This window comes from Colius striatus, chromosome 3, assembly GCF_028858725.1.
Source record: "Colius striatus isolate bColStr4 chromosome 3, bColStr4.1.hap1, whole genome shotgun sequence".
Classification (NCBI taxonomy): Eukaryota; Metazoa; Chordata; class Aves; order Coliiformes; family Coliidae; genus Colius; species Colius striatus.
Window position 1 is genome coordinate 56450244 of NC_084761.1, and position 25783 is coordinate 56476026.

The following is a 25783-nucleotide window of genomic DNA, read 5'->3' on the forward strand; positions in this document are numbered from 1 at the left end:
TGAGAAAGAAGATTTCTTGTGGTACACATTGAGCATTAAATTAGACCTACGTTAGCAAGAAGTGTAGACCAGCTAGAAATTATCTGTAGAGTGTTGGTGATGAGGATCTGATGTCTGCACATTTCCTGGCTTCTCTTTTCTAGCTGGCTGGCTTTTTAAATTTGGAGTATCTCTAGAGAAGGTGCATTATATACCAAGTTATTCCAGATTAAAAAGCTCATTCTGCATCTAAGAGTAGCACTGGTCAAGAACTGAGCTGGTGTCTGTCTTGTTCAATTTCCAGTAGCAGAGAAAAATGAAGATGTCTCAAGTGCTTTCTTTGCTAAGGATCTATCTCTTTTGTCAAGTCTAGGACCAAACTGGTGCTCCTGAGGAGAGAGTGTAGTTCAACAGATGAGTTATTGTAATGTCAGTACAGCCTACTGCTCTAACACTTTAACATAGCAATGTATTCGATGTAACACAGTATAAACCAGCTTGACATGAAAACAGCTGAGACCAAACAAAACTAGCTATTCTTGCTGCTAAAACTGTCAGGCCACTTTTCCCAAGCTTAAGGGTTTAAAGCCCTGTGGACAAAAAGAGGGACATTTTTCCGAGTTAAAGACACAAAAGGAGCGTTTCCACAATTTATATTTCTGTAAAGTGTACAGAGTTTTCCTTCCCCAAACAACTAACTTTCAACCACCTAAGGTTCTAACCTCTCCAAATTACTTCAAGTTTGTACTGCAAGTATCCAACACACCCAATCGAAGTCTGACCGTATCTGTGCAACAGTGTTGACTACAGAGAACTGTAGGAGGAAATAATAATCAAATACTACAGTTAAGAACTTTTTGAGGGAGCTACATTAACTTTATTTTCAAATTAAGATGGTGCTTCTAGCAATCTATTGCAATGCTTATTCTCAAGTGTAAAGCAATGTTGTGTAACATGGTATTTTGAGGCAAGGAAGCCAATTCTCCTAATATTTCAAACTCAGTAATCATACCTAGTTATCAAATAATTTTATTATGAAGACTGAAGTAGATTCCCAGCAAAGTTCTGCAAGAGTGTGACCTGTACTTAGTGAATGTTGAAACATCCGAAGATATTTTTTCAACAGGCAAGCACACACAAAACCAGTACTGCATATCAAGTATTAATAAAACAGCTTAGACCACGATATATTTCTGTCAACCTACATGCTGTTACATTTTCTTATCAGGTTTTGTTACACACAAAATGTTATGAGAAGAGGATACACCTTAGTCTAAGGGAAATCTTAAGAGCCTAACTGAATAATTATCATTAGTACACATCCAATTACTATAGGAAAAAGTCCAGATTAAAAAAGGGTCTCAATGGTGATAATAGTTAAAATTGTTGTACATACACTTCCTATCACCTCAATCCTTGCCCTGGTGCTTACTCTTCTTCAGCTGCTTTTCTGTATTTCAACGGTGAGTGTTCCTTTGTGCCAGGAACATGCAGCAAGTCATCAGCATCCCAAGCCTGAATATGGTGATTTCTTTCTCCTAAATCTGTAATCAACCTGAGATAACTTTTATATTTGATAACACACTTGTAACATCTTGTTCTTTCATTATCTCTCCACACATTCACAATCACATCCAATTTTACTGTTTATGTTGCATTTTACATGTGTTCTGTATTTTTTCTCTTATTATAGTCAAAATGGCATTTGTCTAGGCCAGGACTGCATTCCTTCAGTTGACCACTGATCACATTTCCAGTACCAGTCTTGCATGAACTCCTCTACACTGTATCCTGTGCAGCCACTCAAGGCTTCTGTTATCATGTCAAGTCCGTATTCTTCTACACTATCTTATTTCATTAAGTCCATAAATACTCCATTCTACACAGACTAACTACTCACCATTACCATCTATGTAAACACATACATGTATAGCATAGAAAAAACTACATGTAAAACAAATTAATCATACCCACCTGGTTATTAATTAACTGCTGTTAAGCTCAAAGCAAACATGCTAAGCTGCAGACATGAAGCTGCAGCAAGTTTACTCACACCTGTAACATATCACGAGCACAGTAACAGCTGGACTACAGCTTAGCCAGCCAGAAATTCTCCCCCTTCTTTCCTGTAAAACATAAGCATTTGAAACAGAACTAATTTTCTTTTACTATAAAAAAATCTGCAAGAATGGAGTTTAACACTAATGTCTGGAACACTATTGTTCTGAAACAGTTTGTTGCCACTGTATAGTACTTGTTTGACATTCAAATTGAGATCCAAATAACCTTCTCAGTTGCACACCTAAGACATAGTACTTTCAGATATAAGAGAATAAAAGTTTTACTCACAGGAAACTTTAGAAGTCTGAAATTCAATTCTAGTTCACAGTAGCAGCATCTTTACAAGACAGTCCCTCCCTCTGTGCTTTAAATTTTTGCTTCATTTTTAAGTTACTTGAAATTAAAGTTTAAGCAACACCTGCAGAGCTTAATTAGCCTTTAAACACATATCAAAGTAATGAGGACAATATGAGGTTGAGACTAGAAATACATCCCACACACTGCTATCAGTTCTGTTCAATGATTCAAATTATCTTCAAGATGTTTGTCCCACATTAATTTGTTTTCCTCTTTTTAAAATGTTCACGCAATTTTAACAGTTTCCATTCTACTTAGAGACACTGTCACGGAGACTTAGATCAAGTGCAATCATAGGGTTGACTCTTTGGACAGGTAGAGGTTGTTCCAGACCACTTTTGGTTGACAATTCTGTTCTTTTCCTAGAAACAAACTGAGACAGCTGTTTAACTCATAGTTTTTGTGAGAGACAGTTCTGACCGTCAAGACAATCAAACACCAATCTAGTACTATCTGCAGTTTGGAGACAAATTTAAACGTAGGAGTTCTGAAACAGCACACTTCCACAGGTCTGATAACTTCCTCCTAGAAGGGCTGACTAGGTTCCATATTTATCTATGAGCATTTCTGCATTAGGAGCCCAGACAAGCTAGAAAAGTTCTGCTGACTTTTAATTTCCCCATACCATAGTTTTACATCCTAAATTAATTGCACAACATCTAATGAATAGGTTATCTTCTATAGGTACTGCAGGACACTAAATGTGACAGAATAATTCAGTTGCTAGCCCAAATTCTGATCTAGCTACCTACTCCAGTTAAAGACCATTCAGCTCCAGTCTTTTGGTTAATTAAATTACTGAAATATTAAAATTTGAGTAACAAGAGTTTATATACATAGCAGGAAACCTATGTTAAAATTTAATGTCAGATTCTTAGATTCCATGTAAGTAGATTTCAAGACTTGCAGAAATTGAGAAAAATAGTTAGCATAGCAATATACAGCCACTTTAAAAGTACTGAAATACCTAGTATGAGATATGTCATCACTGTTAGACAGTATTTCTATAAACTCTTACATTTATTACAAAATAGATTTCCATGACCACATACCAGTATCCAAAATGATTTTATTTCCAAACTAGCAGATATTATAAAAATAAACCATTATTTAATATTCAGTTATTTTTATAATATAGTTTTCTTTTTTGAAAGAGGAAACATATATAGAAAAAAAACAGTTTTCTATGAATGTCCCACAGAGCATCAAACTCTCTTGCACTGTTGCAGAAAAATGAAGCACCTCCAAAATAAAGGAACACAGTCTTGGCAGCCTGTTCGTCCTCCCTTTAAACTGCAGTGCTCTGCATGCACATTTATGGAAACTTAGTAAGGCCTGAACTGAGACGGATGGCTATCTGGGGGAGGGGGAGGAGGCGGCGGTGGAGGAGGTGGCAGCTGTAAAAATGGGTATGATGAGTTGTACGTGTTTGGGTCTGTCCAGATCATATTCGGATTTGAAGGTGGAAGGTGTAATAGAGGCACATCATTAACAGAACCAAAACCCGGAGGAGGAAAGGGATACTGCTGCATCATTGGATCTTCTTCTCTATGAGGTTGTGGAAACACTGGGTATTCCTGATGCATTCTGTTGTCTGAAGAGTACAGCTGTGGCGGTCTTGCTTCTGGTGTCCAAAAACCCGGAGGTCCTGATGGAGGAGGAAAGGAATCCCTGTAGAATCCTCTGCCACGGTATCCCCTTGAATAACTTGAAGAAGGCTGTTGCATTGGCCAACGACGTCCTTTAAAACAATCTTCAAACAAAAACAAAACACACACACACACACACACATATAGAGCTTTATGATTATTTTGAAAGGACTAAGTTTAGTCCTCACAAATCTTTCAAGCTTAAGTCAAGGAAATTTTCAAAGTAATCTTATCAACAAATAATCCTGGCAAATACTACAAACACCAAAATAATATTGGCAAATAATACATAAACAAGAAAGTAATAGTGGCAAGTCTACTGTTTAGTAACTCATCTTGATTTATCACATTAATAAAGAAAGGATGAGTCACTAAAAAAGAAATTTCACTTTCCTTCCCTCCAGGTATTTTTCATTTGTATTAATGAACCACAGGAACACTCAAACCACGAGCATTTTGGAAGCTTTGTTGTTTTAAAATAAGATTTAAATTAACACATTTTAACAACTAAAAATAAATCACCACGGCATTACACTAAAGTGGCATACAGGTATACAGCTTTCAGATCTGAGTTTGCATTACAGGTTTATTTGTTGTGATTCTTCCAATTAATCAGAAATAAGGCAGCATTTACCTTAATTCAATTAACTTTCAGTATCTTTCAATGATGAATTTTTCCCTGTATAGGTCACTGCAACCATATATTTAAGGTTCATATCAAATGTCATGTCACTTTATATATATCTACCCTAGCAATAGTCATGGCATAAGTGCTATAAAATTAAGACCATAAGAATATTAAAAATTTTCCACAGAGCTGTTAAGATATTAAAAAGGCTGTAGAATTTAAATTGAAATACGATCTCTAAAGGATTTTAGGGCTAGAAGCAAAAAGATATTTAGGGACATAACTGCATAAAATCATAGAATTTTTAAGAACCTATGGGGATTTAATCCTTGGTACTACATAGAAATGTTTGAAATACTTCACCTACATAGATATATTTCAGCTTTGAAAAGCTAAGTCTGGAAAGGTTGTGGGATAATAAAATTCTTACTAATTTTCACAGGGGATTAGGACTTAAAACTCTTTTGCTGCATGCAGGTCTCTCAGAATCACCAAATTGAAAGTACTTAAGTGCGCATTTTTGTTCTTTTTTCTTCTATGAAAGACTGTAACAATTAAACAATTTTAACATGAAGATGCAACCAAGCTAAATTCCACCTGAGACTTGAGTTTATGTCTCAGTTTGACAGATATCCTTGTTGCTGAATTCCATAGTCAAACTAAATTGCACACAATGTCAATTTCCATCATATTATTTACACGAAAACACAGCAAATCCTAACAAATACGTCCTTGACAGATTGAGACAGTTTGTCCCACTGCATTCTTGGTTACAGAACATAGTTCAGCAACAGCCTCAGTAAGCCCTTTGCAAAGGCAGGTCTTCATTAAAGCTGGCAGAGTAAGAATATGGTGGAAAACATTCTGCAAGCTAGATAAGCAGAAACTATGACAGAATGAAAACATCATCAATGAATGGAAAGTATGGCACAATTCAGATCCTTCTTAAGGGAAACTCTCAAAACCACAGGGCAAGAGCCAGTACAAGAAAGATCACAGCTGTATTTAAAGAGTACAAGGGAGGTATGCACTGTGCACAGAATAAAAGGATTAACCGGACAGTCATTGACTTCCCAGATTAGCAAAAAGGGGTTCAGTGGGACACAATGTCTAGCAGCTTTACAAAGGAAGAGCAGCAAGCTAACAAAAGGAGTCAGGCCATGAAAAGTCAGTGGAAGCATTGTGCTACCAAAGTAGTATGAAAGCACAAGAGGACGAGAAGAAATAACGACAGTCAGCAGTATTTAAAGGGAGTGTCACAAGAAGCATGCAACAGAGGTAGAGCAGTAAGAACAAAGGAGGGATGTAATTTAAGTTAGTCAACCAAACTGGCAACCATAAAGCAAGATACTTGGTCAGTAGTGAGGCATGAGAGAAGATAGATAGGAAAGTCTGGTTACTGCAAACAGAGCACAGCTGCAAGCTATACCTAAAACTGATATGTTGACAGCAAGAGAAAGGAAGGTGAAGCAAGCTATGTATGTTATGAAAAACTATACAGTAGTTTACTAAAGTACTATAGATTTTTCTAATGGCCAAGTAAACAGAGGTTGTCCATAAGGTACACATGTAACAGTTACTTTAAAAGAGTATTTATATACCAGAGGTGAGGAAGAGCTTGCTTTTCAAATAAAGGAATAAATTCCTGATCTAAAACTTTCATCCCGATTGTGAAAAAAATGGCTTTCCAAAGTTGCATGTGGCTTTCCTCTATCTTCTCCCTGCACTCAAAGGCTTAAGCTGAACTTGGGCTTCAATAAACCCTGCAATGAACAAGCTCTAAACTGCAAAAGGTGGCATCTGCTCTGGATCTTCACTGTGTGTCAGCTGACACTGTTACAAGAGCCTTTGAATCTTCCCTGACAACTGTAACACTCCTATACTAATTCCCTTCCAGAGTTCAATGGAAAAATGTTTCATTTTCTTTTTCTTAAAAAATAAGGAATGTAGCCACAAATTCACAAATCAATTGCTTGAAAGCTCAGTTGTTTAAACAGATTTCACTGTGTGTTTCAAACTCAAGTGTAACAGACAAAAGCATTCTCCCATAGCATTCACTTACTTGATGCATTTATTTCTGATGTGAATGTTTTCTTTCCTTGACTTTGAGACTTCTTCTTCTTCTGTTTTGCTTCTCTTTCTTTTTCATCATCACTGAAATCTAAGGCCTGGTTTAAAAAGAAAAATTAAATAAGAGAACAAAGTTACATAAAGATTGCAGAGAACTTCAGTTCTAGCAACACAACTTTATTTAGAAAACAATCCATCTTGTAGTCAGTTTAGAAGAAAAAGAAAGATGCACTTTCCTGGTTTGCATTCAAAAGAGCCATTGTGTGTTAAGCTGGTTTCTCAAAACAATAAAAACTTAACACTCCAAACACAAACTTCTCATAAAACAATTATACAATACACAGTTATTCCTTCCAATTTAAAAAAAGACAGCAACATTTAAGTACTGAACACATATTTTTCATGGCCTACATGTTTGTAAGAAAAAAAAAATATGTTTGTTTGTGAGAGCTGTCTGGTTATTGCCATGAAAAAGCATTCCAAGGGCTGCAGACCAGGTGAATTAAAATACAGATTTTTAAAACAAGTTAAAATTAATTTGGCAATCAATACTTAGCTCAGCACATACTACATTAAAAACCAAATCTCTAAAACTGTCACTAAATCAGAAATTTCCACATTACATTTAAGAACACTGTTACTGCTAAACCTGCAGTAGTAGTTACTCCAAAGCAATTTTCAGCTTTGGAGAATGCTGTAATTTACAATAATTTCAATGTCACTGCTCCTGTTACACAAGGTTTTGCTACCTTTTGAATCATGGTTTACATTTAGAATGAAGAACCGGAAAGAAGTCTGTAACTATAATCAGTTCCCTGAAAAACAGTTCACTCGTATCACTAAAGGAGTAAGGTTTGTTCACACCTTCCCCTTCCCAATTCTGAAAGGAAGAGTTTTGCTTTGTACTGATATATCTCTGCATTATATACAGAGCATGGATATCAAAACCACTGCACTAAAACAGTTGTAAAAAAGTCACACATAAGTTAGTTTGGAATACAATTATTTTCTCTTTGACATAACTAGATTACATTCTTTCTTAAATAAAAAGCCACAGGGAATACAACAAGATGATACATATTGTGAAGTCAAGTCCTTCACTACCTCCTGCTTTTTCCAAGGACTTCAATACACCAGCCTTCAGTAGAGTGGAAATAAATAATAGGTACCTTCTATTGATAGCTAATTTCCAGGTAGCGTTCCAAAAAAGCTCCCTCACAAAATCAACAGTTGTCTGCTCCTGCTAGCCTTGCAGCATACTGACAAGGCCACGAGAGACTGTAATATTGAGTCTGCAGTTAAGCTGGGCTAATTACAATCCTGGTCTGTCAGAAAAGGAACATGTACCACATACCTTAAAGTAGCATGCATAAAATGGATTAATTAAACATCGATAGAAAAATTAAGCTCCACAGTATCACAACAAGAACTGACTCCTGCAATTGCACAGTTTTCTGTGGTAGCTGGCCAGAAAAGTTATAGGATCAGTTGCCAGCTGAGAGTTCTAAGAGTCTGGCTCTAAGAGACAATTTCAAGCATCACTGGCATAAAATTTAATCTGCACCTTTGTCAACAGCTATTACCATTGCAGTAAAAGCTACGTTCTATCAGTTGTCACAGATTTGATATCTAACTGCTAAAACTATCCAAAGATTATTCTACTTAAGGATTAAAAGATGTTAGATGTCATGTTTTCTCCAAAACGGAGCACACAGACACATCAAATCGAAACACCCAAAGAAACAGGTGTCCTAAAAAGGAATCAAGTGATCAGTTTTGCCCATTCTTGCCATCACTGATCTCGTTCAGGCTTCCTTCCTTCCTGTAGTGAAGTACAGTAAACCTGAAGTTCCCCCTGTACTTTCCAACTCTAACCCAAAGGTAATAGCATCATAATTAAAATTAAGAAGAATCATTAAAAACAATCAACTTTTGAAAAAGTAGTAAATCTATACCTGCAGACTTGACTGATTGTATTTAGTCAAATTTTAAAGTTACTTAGGTGTCTACAAATTCAAATTACACATTTACAAATTCATCTCCCAAACAGTTTCAAAAATATGACCAAAACAAATAAAAAAGGTCTCACCATTAGCCAATAAGCACATTTTGTATCATCATCACAGAAAATTGTTTGATGAAAGAAAGCTAAGACTAGAAAACTTTTTAAGTAAACAGTTTTTCAAAGCTTTACTGATCCTATACATACAGTGCAATTCTATGCAACATTTCTAGTTCTCAAATGATGACTCCCTGTGAGATGACGACTCTTCCTAAGAAAGAAAGTCAATTTACAGTCCAAACTGACAGGTAAATATTCTTTGAGGGAAGTTAACACTGCTCAGGTCAGTTCCATTTGTGGGAAGACAAAAAAAAAAAAAGGTATTTTGAAATGCATAATCTTCACCACAGTGGAAAACACAACATTCTGATAAAGCAATACATCATTACAAGATCTATCTTCAAGCATAGAGAAGCCTGTGTCACAACATCTCTAGTTCATGCTAGAACACTGGATTGGGATGAGGAACTGTGAATGTAAAAATTGATATTGTTGCTCACAGAATGATGCTGTTCCTTACAGCATCCTTCTGGACAAGCTGTCCAACTGTGGGATGCGTGCGTTCATAGTGCCCTGGGTGAAGAACTGGTTGAAGGACAGAATTTGAAGGGTTGTAGTGAATGGGACTATATCTGGTTGGTAATCAGCCACCAGTGGTGTTCCCCAGGGCTCAATGCTAAGGCCAGTGTCATTCTATATATTTATGAACAAAAACAATCTGGCTGCAGGAGTTGAATGTATTGTTAGCAAGTTTGCTGACAAAACCAAACGGAGTACTGTTGACTCTCCTGAAGGCGAAGAGGACTTGCAGAAGTATCTAGACAGATTGGAGTACTGAAAAGTGACAAATAGGATGAAATTTAACAAGCCTAAATATTGGATTCTGCACCTGGGATGAAGCAATGTCAGGCACAAGTACGGATTATGAGAGGAGTGGTTGGAGAGCAGCCCTGCAGAAAGAGATGTGGAGGTGCTGGTCGCCAGGAGGCTCAAGGTCAGTCAGCAGCGTGCCCTGACAAGAGGGCAAACTGTATCCTGGGGTGCATCACACACAGCAGAATCAGAGAGTAAAGGGAGGTGACCATCCCGCTGTACTCAGCACTGGTGTGGCCTCACCTTGAGCAGTGTTTGCAGTTCTGGGCCCAACAGTTTAAGAAGGATGTGAAGGTCTTCGGATGTGTCCAGATGAGGACAACAAAGCTGGTGAAAAGGCTTAAAGTCCTATGGGGAGAAGATGAGGACTCTGGGCTTGTCTAGCTTGGAGTGAAGGAGGCTGAAGGGTGCCCTCATTGCTCTCCACAGCTTCCTGAAGAGGGATGTGGAGAGAGAGGTCCTGAGCTTTTCTCCCTGAGATCAGTGATAGGACATGTGGGAATGGTTCAAATCTGTGACATGGAAGGTTTAGACTGGACATCAGGAAGCATTTCCTTACTGAGTTACTAAGTGTGATCACACATTGGAATGGGATTCCTAGACATGTGGTCACTGCCTCAAGCCTGTCAGTGTTTGAGAGATTTGGATAAGGCTCTGAACAACATGCTTTGACATTCTTTATGTCAGCCTTGTACTGATCAGACTGTTGGACCACTGTAGGTCTCTTCCAACTGAAATGGTCTAGTCTGTTCTAAAAATTGGTTAGAACACTAGAGAAAGCAACCCACAAAATATACTTTTACTACTTAATTATCAAGTAAGCAGCACATACTACATAGCATTGAACTATACTAACCATGCAAGCTTTCAGAAGATTCAGAACAAGCAGACAGAGATATCTTCAGAATACTATGGTAGACACAAGGCTTCTGGGAATTTCAGCCATTTTGGATAAAATCTGCTTAAAGCAGAAGTTGCAAGGAAATGTGACTCGTGTTGTGCTAGAAAACATATCTCATGAAAATACTCCAATAAAACTACCAGTCTTTCCATTCTTGTTCAAGAGAAGAGTTACAACAAGTATAATTAGGAGCAGTGAACAGGAAACTTGGATGTCATTGAAGAAATTGTTCATACAGTAAATTATGTCAATGGTCATGAGAAGCTCCCATTTCTACATTATCCTATATAACTGCCTTTGAATAGAAGAAGCTCACCTCCTCTCATCGAACTAGTATTTTGTAATAGGAAACAGCAGGGAAACCTTACTAAGCAGTCATTCAAAGAAAGCAACAGAGGAGATGTCCAGTTAATCTAAGAGAGCAGACATCTTAAAAAGACAAGTAGTACAGTTTGACAAGTACTACCAGGCCTTTAAAAGCAATTGCTTGTGGTGAGGTAAAAGACCACAGTGGAAGAACAGCAAGGACAAAAAAAATCCCTATCAGAAGCAAAGCTATTAGGCAAAGTAAAAGAACTGCAACTGAAAGTTGAACTTTCAGGTTGACAAACATGTTGTTGAAGGACTAGAGGAACCAAAAGAATTTCCTAATTGCAGAAAGCAAGAAGAAAAAGAGAGCTAGTACAGTAACTATGATACATCTCCAAGAAACCATCTGAGTTCTAATGAGCTACTCTGCATGGAAACTCTTCTACATTTATCTTATATAATCAAAACCAACAAACAAACAAATTATAGTTACCTCAGGTGGTGGTTCTTGGTCATTCTTCCAAGATGCATCTGAACCTTTCTCCCTAAAAGAAAAAAACAAACACACAACAAATTATACAACCAAGATAAAGGAATATGATGTAAGGAAACTGTAAAACATCTCATTTAAGTCACACAGTAGCAACATATTCCAGTTCAGAAACTGCAAGAACTGAACTGCAACAAATGGTTAACACTTTCTACAAGGTATCAGACCTCCTACAAGTCAACAGTTTTAAAAGAAGCATTTTTTTTAAATGTTGTTTCTAAGTGAACAGTAATTTATGTATCAACTTAGGAATTCCCTACATGCCACTTAAAATCTTCCTACTTTCATTGAAGACCAAAAATTTCATGCAGTTAATACTAAGCTTGGATCAATACTCTCTCAACACATTCTTTTGAACCTGAATTGCTTTGAACCTCCGTTGAGGTAGTTCACTGCACCACTCTTAGGCTAACTGCTGTCTACAGTCCCAAACTTTCTTTTTCTTCTTCAGAATACATATTTCAAGTTACAAAGGACAATGAACTCATATAGAAGGACACAGGTTTTAAGTATAACTACAGCAAAGTGCATTTGTGACAGAAAAAACTCTCAGCTTGACTTACAATTCTAGTAAGACAGTGTTAGCTAGATAATTAGGTTTCATCTTCTAGTTTGTTGTAAATATAAATTTAAATAATAAGATAAAAGACATTTAAGGAAGCAAAATCTCAACTGTCTTGCCCAACAAGCAATAACATTGAAGTGGTATTATTTATTTCATCTATCACTAAAAACTTCACAAAAAAAAAATCAAGTAATTTCTTTGATTAGCAACAAATTTGTGGAACAAATTTAAATTATGCTGTCAAAAGTCTGTGTTTTTCCACACTGCTCACAAGTGTAATATATTTTGGTCTGAAATGTTAAGACAACAGTCCTTATCTATGCAAACTATACAAAATAATGCAATACTCAAAATTCTTACTTGTTAAATGGAACCACATAGTTCAAAACATCAATGTGTTCAGTGTGAAATGTCTTCCATCAGTGCTCTAATAACCATAGGGGTTTTAATGTACTCAAGTCAGCAAAAAATCAGTCTGCAATACCTACAAAGTATATAACCATCAGCTCTGGATTGAAGACATCATTATTCAAAGGCTGCCCATGAGAACACAGGAAACTCATCTGGAGGTACTTTGTGCCTCAATCCTTAACCATAAAATTGAACATATCACTAGAAAACCACGAAGATGCAGCAGATTTGTGATTACGAGAAAACCATATTAGCAAGCAAGACATTTTGATGTTCAATTAGAACAAAACATTACCGGGAGTAAAGGAAATTAAGGGCTCTACATGAGTAATTTCTCAGCTGCAGAAAACTCTCTGTCTATGAAAAGATGAAAAGTAACTTTTTTTTTTTTTTTTAGTTATCACAAACTAATTTCTTTGGTTCTCTCTCTCACCTTGTTATTTTAGAGCAATATACACCTGCCAGAAATACCAGAGCATGCAAGAAACTGCAAGACCTGTGTTCTTTAGACAATATGTAGTACTACTGACTGAAAATTTTAAACCTTTTAAGCTCTTCAGGCAGCTTATCTCACTCACCCAAGGCAGCCTTTCCCATTTCATCAAAATCCAAAACATTTTTCCTGTTCTGAGATACTTAACAATTTTCTTCAAAGAACAAGATAGCAATTCTTTGATTTCTGAACTCAGATACTCTTAAGATCTCGAAGCCTAAGAAAAGGTGACTCAGAGGAATCATGAAAATACATGAGCTTCTTTAGAACTACTTTGTCTTTCAGGCAATGCAACACAAATCTATTTTTAGCAACAATTTATTTCGCATTCAAGAAGTTTTACACTACACTTTCATTTATTTCGTTATTAAGTGTAAGGCTTATTCATAGCACTGCAACTTTGCACAATGCATGCAGATTGCATTGCAGATTTCAGAAAAATCTTCAAACTTCAGGTTTCTTTCAGATCTTAATCCTGACTACTCTCCTTTTCAAAGTGACATCACAGTTTTGAGTAGCAGTTCTAAAACTTTAGCCTTTAATACATCACAATCAAATTAACAAAAAGTAGAAAATAAAAATCATTGCTCATCAAATCTGCAGTCTTCTAAGGTCCAAAAAGCCTTCTTGTGAAGCACCGATCGAAGCTTGCCTTTTCTAATATCAGTGCCATCTTGGTTTATTCATATAAATAAAAAATCAGAGGTCAAAGGTTTTTATCTTTGTTCAATGTCACCTCCTTTGTGAAAAGGCAGCTTCAACAAATAGTACTAATTTCCTCACAAAAGCTAGGAAATTTTACTGATAAAACTCAGAAATAAAAACTTGTTCCAGGGAAACATAGCTTAATTCAGTAATTACGGTTTACAGTGGATTACACAGGTGTTCACACTGCTCATTTTAATGCAGGACAAGAAACAGTGTTGCATTGATATGTCACAAAAGTGTGAAATATTAGTGCTCCATTTTACACCATACATGATAGTCAAATACCATCAAAAGACAAACAGTTCTCAAAACTACTTGCAAAGCATGTATCTAACTAGAACATGAGTCTTGCATCTCAGATGCTGAGTACAGCACAGTTATTGATGTAGCAAGCAGATGATTAAAGTCTGTGTAGTTACTGTGCTAAGCAACAAAGTTGATGGCAGAAATCAAAGACCAGCTGGCATCAAAATGCTGCAGAAAAACCAAACAAGCAGCAGTGAGAAAGTGATCTATTTTGGTCTTTCCTGAAAAGAAAAAAATATGCTGCTGCTTCCACAGAATTCAGACAAGTTTGTTATAAGTATTAAAATGAAACAAGAATCTGAAGAACAACAAACTCTATAAGGTTCAGCTGGCAAAACCATTCCATGTATATTTATTTGTGTGAGAGGGAGTGGGAGAGGGAAGTATCAATAATTTTTTTTTCTGGTTATGTTATTTTAAGTAACACAGCAACATGAAAAGAAAGAAAGCTTAATATATAAGAAGTTACTAAATAAAGTATTTTATTAACTGTAATGCTTCAGAAATTTGTACTTTATAGCTACTCTGTACTGCTCTGAACAGCAAAACAGTACAACCTTGTTATTACAACATAATTGAGAATATCTAAAAAAAAGTTTAAATGTCAAGCACTCAAGTCTCAACTTTATTCCAGTACTCTTAGCTCTATTAAAAATTAAATTACAACCCGAACAGGAAAGAAATCAGACTCACTGTTTCAGTTTCTCTGCAAATATATACTGGGTGAAGTCCTCCACTGACGGAGCAAAATACATGCTATCTTGCACATTAATACGTTTTGCTTTGATATGCTCAGAGTTGTTAAATCTTAACACATAAAAGGGATGTAAAACAGGACCAAATATCTCAAATATCTGAAAGAGAAACAAAATTTAAAAATTTAAATAAATCACCAGGAGTAGACAGCTAATATTGCTGTGGACAACCATGAAGCTTTAAGGTGCTTTGTATTTAAGAAGTTTGCTAGATTTTCAAAATGTAGCATTAAATAAAGTTACTTTCATTATTCAGTTTTATTATCCCATTTTGTTTGACAGTGTATTTCCCCAGTTACTCTTAAGTTATAATGTGGAAAAGCTCTCACATGTTGATGTTGCCTTCACCGACCCACCTGCATGGCTTTCACTGTCTGCTTTCTCTACTTCAGTATTTTTACCTTTTGTCAAATCTATATTGTTCTCTCTCTGTTATGCTTTCAAATCTCTCACATCTGGAACAACCTCCTGATCATTTATTCCTTAAAATTCATCGTTACAAGAAGATGTCTTTACATCATTCCCCCAATCTGTTCCTCAATTACGTGTAGAGCTGAGGATTCTGAACTGTACAGAACATCTGCAATTTCACACTGAGATTGCACTCAAAGATATCATACTAGTAACCATTCTAGGTGATGGCGTTCCTTCCTCAGAAAATACACAAAATTCAACGCAACATCCCTCTGAGCACACATTCTTCATTATACTTGCATAAAGCACCCACTGGCCTTAAACTGGAACAGCAGATCATAGATATGTAAACATTCCTCATTTTTCCAATTTTTGCCCCAAACTCCTGGCAATAAGAGAGCACAGCCTGTTATTCTAGACATCACACATCTGAAAGCAACATCCTCTTTTCACCAGGAACTCTGTTGCAAACACATTGTAATTCTGTAAGGATGCAATGAATTCCAACTTAGGAACCCTTGAGATGAAAAAGAAAAAATAAAAATGGATGACTATAGAAAAAGCACAAAGAAAAACTACTTATCAAAAAAATTATCTTTCATTTACTCAACTTAATCACTACTTACTAGAACATAAATACTTTGAATTTTATATTAGAATACCATCTTTTAATGCGTTACACACACCTTTCCTGCTGCTTGCCGATCTTCTTTAAAAATTATGCTGTCTTCATTTACAGGAGGTAGGCCTCTCAGTGATTCAATTATTACTAAAATGGAAAAAACTGAACAGTTAGAGCTTTGTTTCAACAGTAACACGCAGTTAACTTTTAGAGAAACTTAAACCATGCCATTATTTGGCTATTAAGTTAATAGAGCTTTACTCTAAAGTTCTTGCACACACACAAAACTATTTAGAACCATACATCCCTTCTCCAATGATATACAAGTGGTAAAGCTTACATTTGTTTACATAATTACTGTTCTCCAGGGTGAAGAAAGAAAGAAGACCAGATGATAGACAGAGAAGTCTCATATGTATGAGAGACACTTCTTGTATTTACCTGGGACATTTCTTGATTAAGAAGTGCATGTGCACTTAAAGTCTATAGCAGCACTAACATGTTCTTTCAAGCACAGATGTACATGTATATTCTGCTTTCTTAGTACTCCAAGTGAAACTGCCCTCAGAAAAACAATGAAGATGGCTATTAATTATAGTTCCCCCTAACAAGTCATAAGAAAGACACCAGAGCACAAAATATGCCTGGTAGTCCAGTCACAGTCATTAAGTATCCAGATACACAATTTAAAATATTAAATTGCAGAAATGTGTTTCAAGTATCATACTACATTTGGGCCTAACCCACGATTAACAACGGTATGAGTGGTCAGAGTGAATACATCATTCTAGTATCTCAAAACATTAAATCCTAACACTTCCTAGACTTGAATAGTTACAAATGGACACAGAAGCATGTTCTACCTCCATTAAATAGATAATTATGATATACAAGCTATTTAATTTTCAGAGATATAAACAGCTTATTCTTTACCAAAATCTTTCAAGTACTGCACTTTCTTCTTTGGTAATGGTGCACATTTGTCACTTTACAAAAATACTGGGTCTTCCTTTACATTCAGAAGGAATTATGCTTAAAGCTGTCAATACAGAGGCCTAGCAGCATTACGCTTCAAAATTCTAACTATGAAAGAAATCTCTTCTATCTCTGAAACATCAGAATGCTCAATTAAGCATTCTCAACATCTCTCCATCAGCAAATAAAGCCATTCAAGCACTTAGTGTCACTCAGACTCCAACAATAACAAACAAGATTATCACTGCTAAACTTATGTAACAGGACTTAAAAAAAATTGACACATCAAACAATGCTGTGACAATGCTACAGGCTTAACAGTTCACTGAATTTCAAGAGAATTAGATAAATCAATTTATTTTGTGTCTACCTGTAAGACAAAATACACCACTGAAAGAACCCTAATGTGTTGCTTAACTCTCATCAGAAAAACACTTTACCAAAAAACACAAAAGCCAACCAACAGAAAATGTAAAATGAAACAAAAAACCCGCATCCTAAAAACTCTCAGAGAAAGCTCTCAACTTGATTGATCACACATAGCCCCCAGTCTTTCAGTAGGCTAAGGAAAATATTCTGAAAACATAAGTCATGTCAGTCTCATGAAACCCAGGAGAAACATTATCACCTACAGCCTATTTGACTTACAGCTTCCCTTACTCCAACCCACCCAAGGGCATAAAGTGCCGTCCAGGGCAGGCTTCTTATATACATCAAAACTGTTTACTTTCCAGGCTTCAACCCCCACAATTAATTTTTCTCTTCTCCTCAAGTACCTTGAAGCAAAACATAGCGAAACTCTGTTAAATTCTGATACACTAACCAGAACTTCACAGAACATACTGTCACCTTGTTCTAAGCTACTGTGAAACAACACTGTAGCTTAAAACACTAAGCACTGTTCTAGCCTTAAGTTCACCTCACAGTATGAAATAGCTAACTTAATAGATAGCACACACTGCAGACCGACGAACCTGGAAGCTTGCCACAGAAAACAACAGAGATTTCCAATATATCAAAGGGACAGAAAATGTTCAGAATACTGATTGTTGTGCAGAAATAATATCTGTGGTTTCCTAATGAGACCTCAACTACTCTCATACTAGATACAAACCTGGTATACACAGGTATCAATTAAAAAATTAGAAGTCAACCCACAATTAGCTGGCAAAGTCCCTAATACAGCCACAAATCAATTGAAATTTTGGCTACTCAGGTATCTGCTTCCAGAAGAAATAAAAAGAGCAAAAAACACATAGAAAGAGAAAGTCATAAAGCAAGGTAGTAAAAGCAGAAAAACAACACAGTTATCTTGGGAGTTTATTCAATTCTTATGATTTTATTTCATGTATGATTATTAGTCTGCTTTCTAACTTTTAGCAGTCTAAACTAAACATTTCACATATTTCAGTTACATTAAAATATGATGCAGATTGAAGAATTCGTTCAACAGTAAACTCACAAGACTTGAAAAGGTTATATGCAACAAGGAAGATTAGAAATTAAGGGCAGTTTTCAAAACTGAAGTCTTTAGAAACAGCTTTGTTTAAATTTTCACACATTAGATAAAAAAAGAATAATAGCATGCTACAATTAAATTGTTTCTTGATACTTATTTTCAAATATCATTTTAGCTGAAAATAACCTTCTTGAAGTTCCCATTAGTATCTATAATCAAGAAAGGGCAAAGTAGAACAAAAGGATGACCAGATTACTACTTTCCACACTCTCAAGCTAGCTTCCTACACATACATGAAATTAAATCTAACTCCACACCAACATCAACAATATTGTCAAGGAATTGCCTGTATTACCTGGAGTCTTTTACAATAAAAGAAAACCTAATAGCCAAGGTTATTTGCTTTAATTCTTTTGTACTCCTCTCAACATAAATACTTAAAAATCAAACTTAATTTCTAATTTTCATAGGCAGATTGCTTTGAAAGCAGTTCAAGCACAACGGAACACTTGAAATAAACTTATATACAAATATACTATGGATGTTTTATTAATATCAGCTTCAGCAAAACTTTGATTTCATGCATCAAAAACTGAGGTCCCAGTTAGATATGAAAAGTCCCCTAAACGCTTATCGCCTGCAGTTAAGCTTACATCCATTGTATGTTTAAATCCCATTAAGCTCACCCTCAAGCACCTAGAAATGATGTTAGTCATGCTGTCTTATCACTGCTGACACTGTCAGTTTGCAGTTGGTCAAGGTGCCAGAAGATAGATGAATAAAAAAAGAACCTGCACTGCTAAAGAAACAAGTATTTTTCCTGTCCTCATATATCAACAGGCAAGTGCTTTAGACAGTATTGTACTGTGTCTGTGCTTTCAGTTCTACACTTCCTATATCCTCAGAGATAATTAATAAGTATACTGGAAGACTTTCTTAAAAATATGCAAACATTCAATCTTACTGTTGTCAGAATTAATATAAAGTTCATAATACACAATGAAAAAGAGACTTTTCTATTAAAAATCAGAACATGAAACTCACATAAACACACACATAATAGTCACAGTATCTTACCCTTTAGAAGGTTTAAGACAACTAAAAGGGAACTCAACACAAATGTCATTTCGTAGTCCAGGTTCTCATTTAGCAACCTGCTACTCCCTGAAACAGAATGCTGCAGTACTTACACTTTGAAGGAAGAGTTAAGTACACAATTAATACAGAAATACACAGAAAATATTTTAATTAAAAGCAACACAAACATATGTTGCTCACCTAGCTGCTCAATGATGCTGGAAACTGTCCCAAAGAGCTTCAGTTCAATATCATCAGGAAGAACTATTGTTAAGTCTTCAACAGGAGGTAGTTTCTGAAAAATACCAAGTCAATGCTCGGAATGTAAATCTCATCACATTAAGACATTCATCACTTTGTTGCTGCATAAATTTGACAATCAGAAAAAACTCTAAGCATTTTGAAGATGTAAGAAAATAAATCTAGTTTGATTTGTCTCTTTGAGAAAAATTCTAAACAAACTCACCTTGTGGGAATGTCATTAAAAAAATGAGATGCTACTGTACCTATTTCCATTGCAACTAAAATAGAAGCCAGTTTTCTTCAGTTGGAGAAAACCAAAAGCAGATAGACATTTCGTTAACGTTTTTAAACTCTCAAGTTAGATAAATTAAGTTCAATGTACAACATGATAATTAGTTAGTTGGTAATCAAAAATTCACACAACTTGTAAAGACATTTAATACATGACAAGAAAAAATGTACACAGCAGGGCACAAAACAGTATGAAAGCATCAAAATCTGTTATCAAGCCTGATTAACATTAAACTCTTCAACTAAATCCTATTATAAACTAAGATTTCTATGTATATATTATTTTGCTGTGAATTCAACATCTTCATCAATGACCTGGATGACAGGACAGAGCGTACCCTCAGCAAGCTCACTGACAACACTAAATTAGGAGGACTGGCTGATTCCCCAGAAGGCTGTGCTATCATTCAGCGGGATCTCAACTGCCTTGAGCGTTGGGCAAAAAGGAACCTTGTGAGGTTCAACAAGGACAAGTGCAGAGTCCTGCAACTGGGAAGGAACAACCCTATGCACCAGTACAGGCTGGGGATTGACCTGCTATAGAGCAGCTCTGCAGAGAGACACGTGGGAGTCCTGGTTGATAATAAGATAAACATGAGCCAGCAATGTGCCCTCGTGGCCAAGAAGGCCAATGGCATCCTGGGATGTATCAAGAAGACTGTGGCCAGCAGGTCAAGGGAGGTTCTCCTCCCCCTCTACTCTGCCCTGGTGGGGCCTCATCTGGAGTCCCATGTCCAGTTCTGGGCTCCACAGCTCAAGAGGGACAGAGAACTTCTGGAGAGAGTCCAGTACAGGGCCACCAACATGATCAGGGGACTGGAGCATCTTCCTTATGAGGAAAGGCTGTGGGAACTGGGGCTGTTTAGTTTAGAGAAGACTGAGGGGAGATCTTATTAACATTTACAGATATCTAAATGGTGGGTGTCACGAGGTTGGGACATGCCTTTTTTCTATGGTATCTAGCAACAGGACAAGGAGTAATGGGATGAACCTGGAACACAAAAAGTTCCATTGAAACATCAGAAAAAAACTATTTCACTGTGAGGGTGAGGGAGCCCTGGCACAGGCTGCCCAGGGAGGTTGTGGAGTCTCCTTCCTTGGAGGTTATCAAACCCACCTGGACACGTTCCTGTGCAACCTTATCTAGGTGGACCTGCTTCTGCAGGGGGGTTGGACTAGATGATCTTTAAAGGTCCCTTCCAACCCTTGCCATTCTATGATTCTAATTCAGTATGGAATACAAGGTAAAGGCAACTAGAGTTAAGAATTATCCTCAAATTCAACATCTTCTGAATCTGGAGGTAGAGTCCAAATCTTGGCACTGAATCCTCTTAGGACTGGCCTTTCAAAGGCCATTACCAGAAATCAAATCCCTCTTAATCGAATAATCTCATACTACCTTATCAAAACTTCACCTGATAATCTTTTCTCTTTCCAGAAGTGCTTGTCAGAGGCTTCTAGAGCAACTCAAGTACCAGACAGAGGGCAAGACTTCCCCAGATCATATAGTAGAGCATAGTCAAGATGTGAATTCATACAGAAACACCACATCCTTCTACAGGACAGTAAGTTTTCCAAGATCAAGTCAAATTCACTGCTAAGATTTAACCAAGTCATAGATGACAGAGCAAGTCAAAAGCCAAAGACAAGAAGGAAGAAAGGCAAATCTTTTATAATAAATCTTAAACTGGTTAACTGTACCATCTGTCATACCATCTACAGTATCCGCCAATCAGAGTAGGAAGTTTCTAAATAGTTTCACAAACATTCCTGAATAAAGTTAAATATTTTCTTTAACCTTTCATTTTTTCTTTGACCCATGCTTTAGCAAGACTTTTTGGTGAAAAAATGAAACATAATGATTAGTCTAACAGACACATTTTCATTTTCAAATTGTATTCCCTCCAACTGAGATAAAACAATAGTCAACATTTTTACATAGACCGATTCCATTACTGTAGAATGCCTTGGTACAAGACAGTAAATAGCGCAGTTGCTGGAACTTCAGTTCTTGTCAGCTATCACTGGCAAAAAGCTTTGCTGAACCAATTAAATTAATCAGGCCATTATTTAAAAGGAAGGTAATGTTTTGTAAACACGTGGACTTAAAGCTAGTAAGCTAATGAGACAAAAGAGCAAATCAACAAAGCATTTTTAGACTAGCATGAATTTCGTTTAAATAAATAAATGTGATAGAAGGTAAATACAACCTAATAAGTCAACATATTTAAGTAATATTTTTGTTCCAAAGTCCAGTGCTATAAAAAACGCTGTCATAAAGGCACTTCAAAAAAAGGTTCATACTCCTTCAGAAAACAACATAATGTGTATTTCTCAGTCCTTGATTAATTTCACTGATAAAAGAATATCCCAAGAACTATACTTTACTAAGTGTCTTTAAAGCAACAGTTTGAGTTAGTATATTTTCACCTCCTGTTGTTGCTACTACTGATGTCAATGTCTCAGCCTTTCCAGACCGTTATAAGGAACTTTGTTATCAACTCTTACAGGGCACTGAAGCAAAAGTAAACATATACTAATATATCCACTCTTCAGGTATTTTTTTTCCTCTCTACCTTTCTAATAATTTATTGTACCTTTCACTAGACTTCTCATTCCAGAAAGCATTTTTTAATGAAAGAGACAGATCTACAGAAGAGCAGATATACATATGCTGTATGCTACATACACTGCAGTGTTACATTACCCTTTTATTTGTAATCCATTACAAATGATGCATAGCTAATATCTGTTGGTAGATTATTATTAAAACTGATTCCTTTAAAATCTCCTAATTTTGAGATGAGAAGTAATGTCAGCAATACTCAACGAGAACAAAAAAAAGACATTGTCTTGATGCATATTAACATTCTGATCTACAACACCTAAAACAATGCTCTAAAAAAAAAATTCTGTGAGGATTAATACAAGATTTGAAATTTCTACCTCAAGGCTATACATATCTGAAATATGTCTGCAAGATGTATCAGACCTTCAAGCATCTCTCATAGAGAAAAGAGGACAAAGGCCTGCAATAAACAGATAACAAAAAATGTACTAAAATATCCAGAATTTTGTCCAGAAATGTATTTCATTTTATTAGTTCCAACTGTGATTTGATACAAATATGAACTTAAAATGAGACGTGAATGTTATTTCAGAGTGGCTGTCTTAACTTAAAATGTCTTGTTTTTCAGTGTATTAACTGTGCTATACCCAAACTAGTGTAAAATCATATATTTGATCATTATGTATTCAATGTCTTAAAAATATATTGAGATATTTTAAGCTGGGTTACTAGTAAACTGTTTACAAGATAACACCTTGTACTTACATTAATAGTCAACTCATCTTTCGTTTTAACACAGTAAGATCTGTTACCCTTCTCATTTGGATGATCGTCTTCATCAGACAGTATTGAAGAAGAACATGAAGAAGAGGATGTAGTTGACGAACTGTCTGAATCTGTATCGCTGTATCAAACAAACACTGGAGTTAGAATACAGACTTCTACATCACAGATAGTGGCTAGTTTACACATCAATACCTTTGGTATTAAAAGTCTACATTTGTATACAGAGGAGCAGCAGCCTTTCATGAACCTACAAGCCACTGCACAAGAAAATAATATTAATAAAAAAAATCTCAGAAGAGTAGTAGGTAGCTTCAGCAGTTCAGAGAAAACGCTAACAATTACAATGGCTCATTTGGGTTCTCACTGTTTTGTTGCTGAATGCAGTATGACAGCAATTGCCTCCTTAAGTTCACCTAGTCCAGTCTGTCCTACTTTTCATCCCATGCAAAACTCCCTCTGTCAGCTGTATGTGATAGTCACAGTTTGGCACCTATGCTCCATTGGTTTGCAAATGAAATGAGACATTAGAGTTACTGAGCGATTACTTTAGTACAGTGCCTAGCTAAATACAGTCAAATCAGGACTGTGGTGACTAGATACTATCAGCGTATTTCCATTTCATGTGCCACCTAAATTCTCAATATTAAACACCACTTGATGTAATTGAGTACAAAAAAAACCCTTAAAAGATAATACATTAAACTACCTTGCATAGCTCACAGTTCATCTTTTTGTACAATCCCAACATTATCTTAAAGCTAAGTGAAAGTCAAGAAAATACTTAGTCCAAGCAACGCATCTTGCACTATGAGGGTTAAAAAAACCCTAATTTTTGCAGAGAAAAAAGGGTACAGTTTTCATGGCTTGTCTATAGTTTAGTCTGTCTATAGTTGTCATAATTTATGGCCTGTCTAGATTCCCCTAGTATATATTCACATAGACTAGTAATTTTATATTTTTAGCTGGCATATATATTTATTTATGTTTACTTTCTTAGACTCTTAATATCTCAAGTAAAGAGCACAGTAAGAAACCAGCCCATATTGACGTCAACCTATTGCTTTTATATTTTAAGTTCTTCAAGAATTGGTGGAGGAATAAAACGTGTAGTTGATCCTAATGACTGAAAACATAGATTCCAAACTTTACACAAAAATACACTGAGCCAAAAAAACTTTTTTAAAATAGCACCTATCCTTATCTACCTGATCCAGTCATTAAAACAGCAGCATTTAGAAACAAAGCAATAAATAAAATACAAAAAATCTGCTCCCTTTTAATTCTTTGGTCTTACACTGTCTCCTTCAGAAGCAACTGCATGGCTTTCCACCATCTGCTTCCGCATTTTTTTTTTTACAACACGCTGACAGGAAAGATTCCAGAGCATCTCTCCAAATAAACCTTCTGAAAAAGCTAATACAGACATTACAACAAAATCAGCATATCATAAAGATCAGTCAGACTAGCAGAGACCAATCAGTAGAAAAAGGAAAAATAAAAAATAAAAAAAACTCTGAGATATATGTAGACAGCTAATTACATTACAGTCATCAAAATTTCATCTTTAATACTCATCTGAACATCAGTGGAAGATATTCCGGAAGCAAAAAAAGACCACAGCTGAAGTGTCTGAGATAGGTCAGGAATTTTGCTCTCCATCACTTCATTATGGTCTAGAAAAACTCTGAACCAAGCAAACAAAGCATTTCTAAATTCAAGCTTTAACCTCTGATAAAGTGTGCAGGATTCTAAGACTGGAACTGAGCTCACAGCTAACCCATGTTACTTTTCACCAGCTATATAATGAACACCGAAGCACTGATGTTCATAGAAAGATCTAACACTTTATAAAAAAAAACAGGTTAAGAATGAACTTTTCCACCAAGATGCCAACATCTGTAAGATCTGTAGCCTTTACTTTAAATTCTACATTCGAGTTTTTTCAGCAGTAACATCACAGTTGACACAACTGATGTAGGAGCTCTCTGTGAGGCCCATGTCAAACAAGTTACTCGAAAGGTCATGGTGTCCCAAATCAATCACGTCACTCTACAGATCACCACCACCACCAAACTCACACTTTCATTAAATCTTATACCTTTACAGCCTAATACTGTAATACTGACCAATATTGAAATATAACTGAAAATGTCATCTTTAGCGGGAAAGAGAAAGCCACGGAAATTGAAAGTCTGTGGCGGGGAGAGGGTAGGCTCGGCCGTATCTCTCGAAGAGCTCTAAGCCGCCGGACCGGCGGCCCGCGTAGTGGGCCCACAGCCGCCGACGCCTGCGACGCCTCCGAGGGGACACAGAGGCCCCCAGAGACCGACGCGCCTCCCTCGCGGAAGCTAAACCCACCTGTCCGAATCCGACGAGGGGACGGCGGCGGGAGGTGCGCTGGGACGCTCCGCCGGCAGCGGGAGGCTGCACACTCCCTCGGCTAGGGACGGCGAGGCATGGTCTTCCCCTGGCCTTCCTCCTTCCCAGGGGCTCGGAGGGCTCGTCGACCCCTCCGCCGCTGCCGGCCCGTCCGCCGCTGCCGGCCGCTCCTCGCCCGGCGGCCCTTGCGGGGCAGGAGCCCCCTGCGTGGCGGGCTCAAAGGCCAGGCTCTCCAGCTGCGCCACCACCGCCACCTGTTCCTCCATCTCGCCCCTCGCGGCACGCGGCCCA

At 36.7% G+C, this 25783-nt stretch overlaps 1 protein-coding gene across 1 annotated transcript; it reads right to left on the bottom strand.

Moving 5' to 3' along the window:
* Window positions 1-3268: 3268 nt before the first annotated feature.
* On the bottom strand, window positions 3269-25783 carry NAF1 (nuclear assembly factor 1 ribonucleoprotein). Its single transcript, XM_061993373.1, has 8 exons — window positions 25472-25783; window positions 23093-23231; window positions 19426-19519; window positions 15778-15860; window positions 14616-14776; window positions 11383-11434; window positions 6737-6842; window positions 3269-4150 (listed from the first exon to the last, which is right to left on the bottom strand). The coding sequence occupies exons 1-8, from the start codon at window positions 25756-25758 to the stop codon at window positions 3723-3725; spliced, it is 1350 nt and encodes a 449-aa protein (XP_061849357.1). The 5' UTR covers window positions 25759-25783; the 3' UTR covers window positions 3269-3722.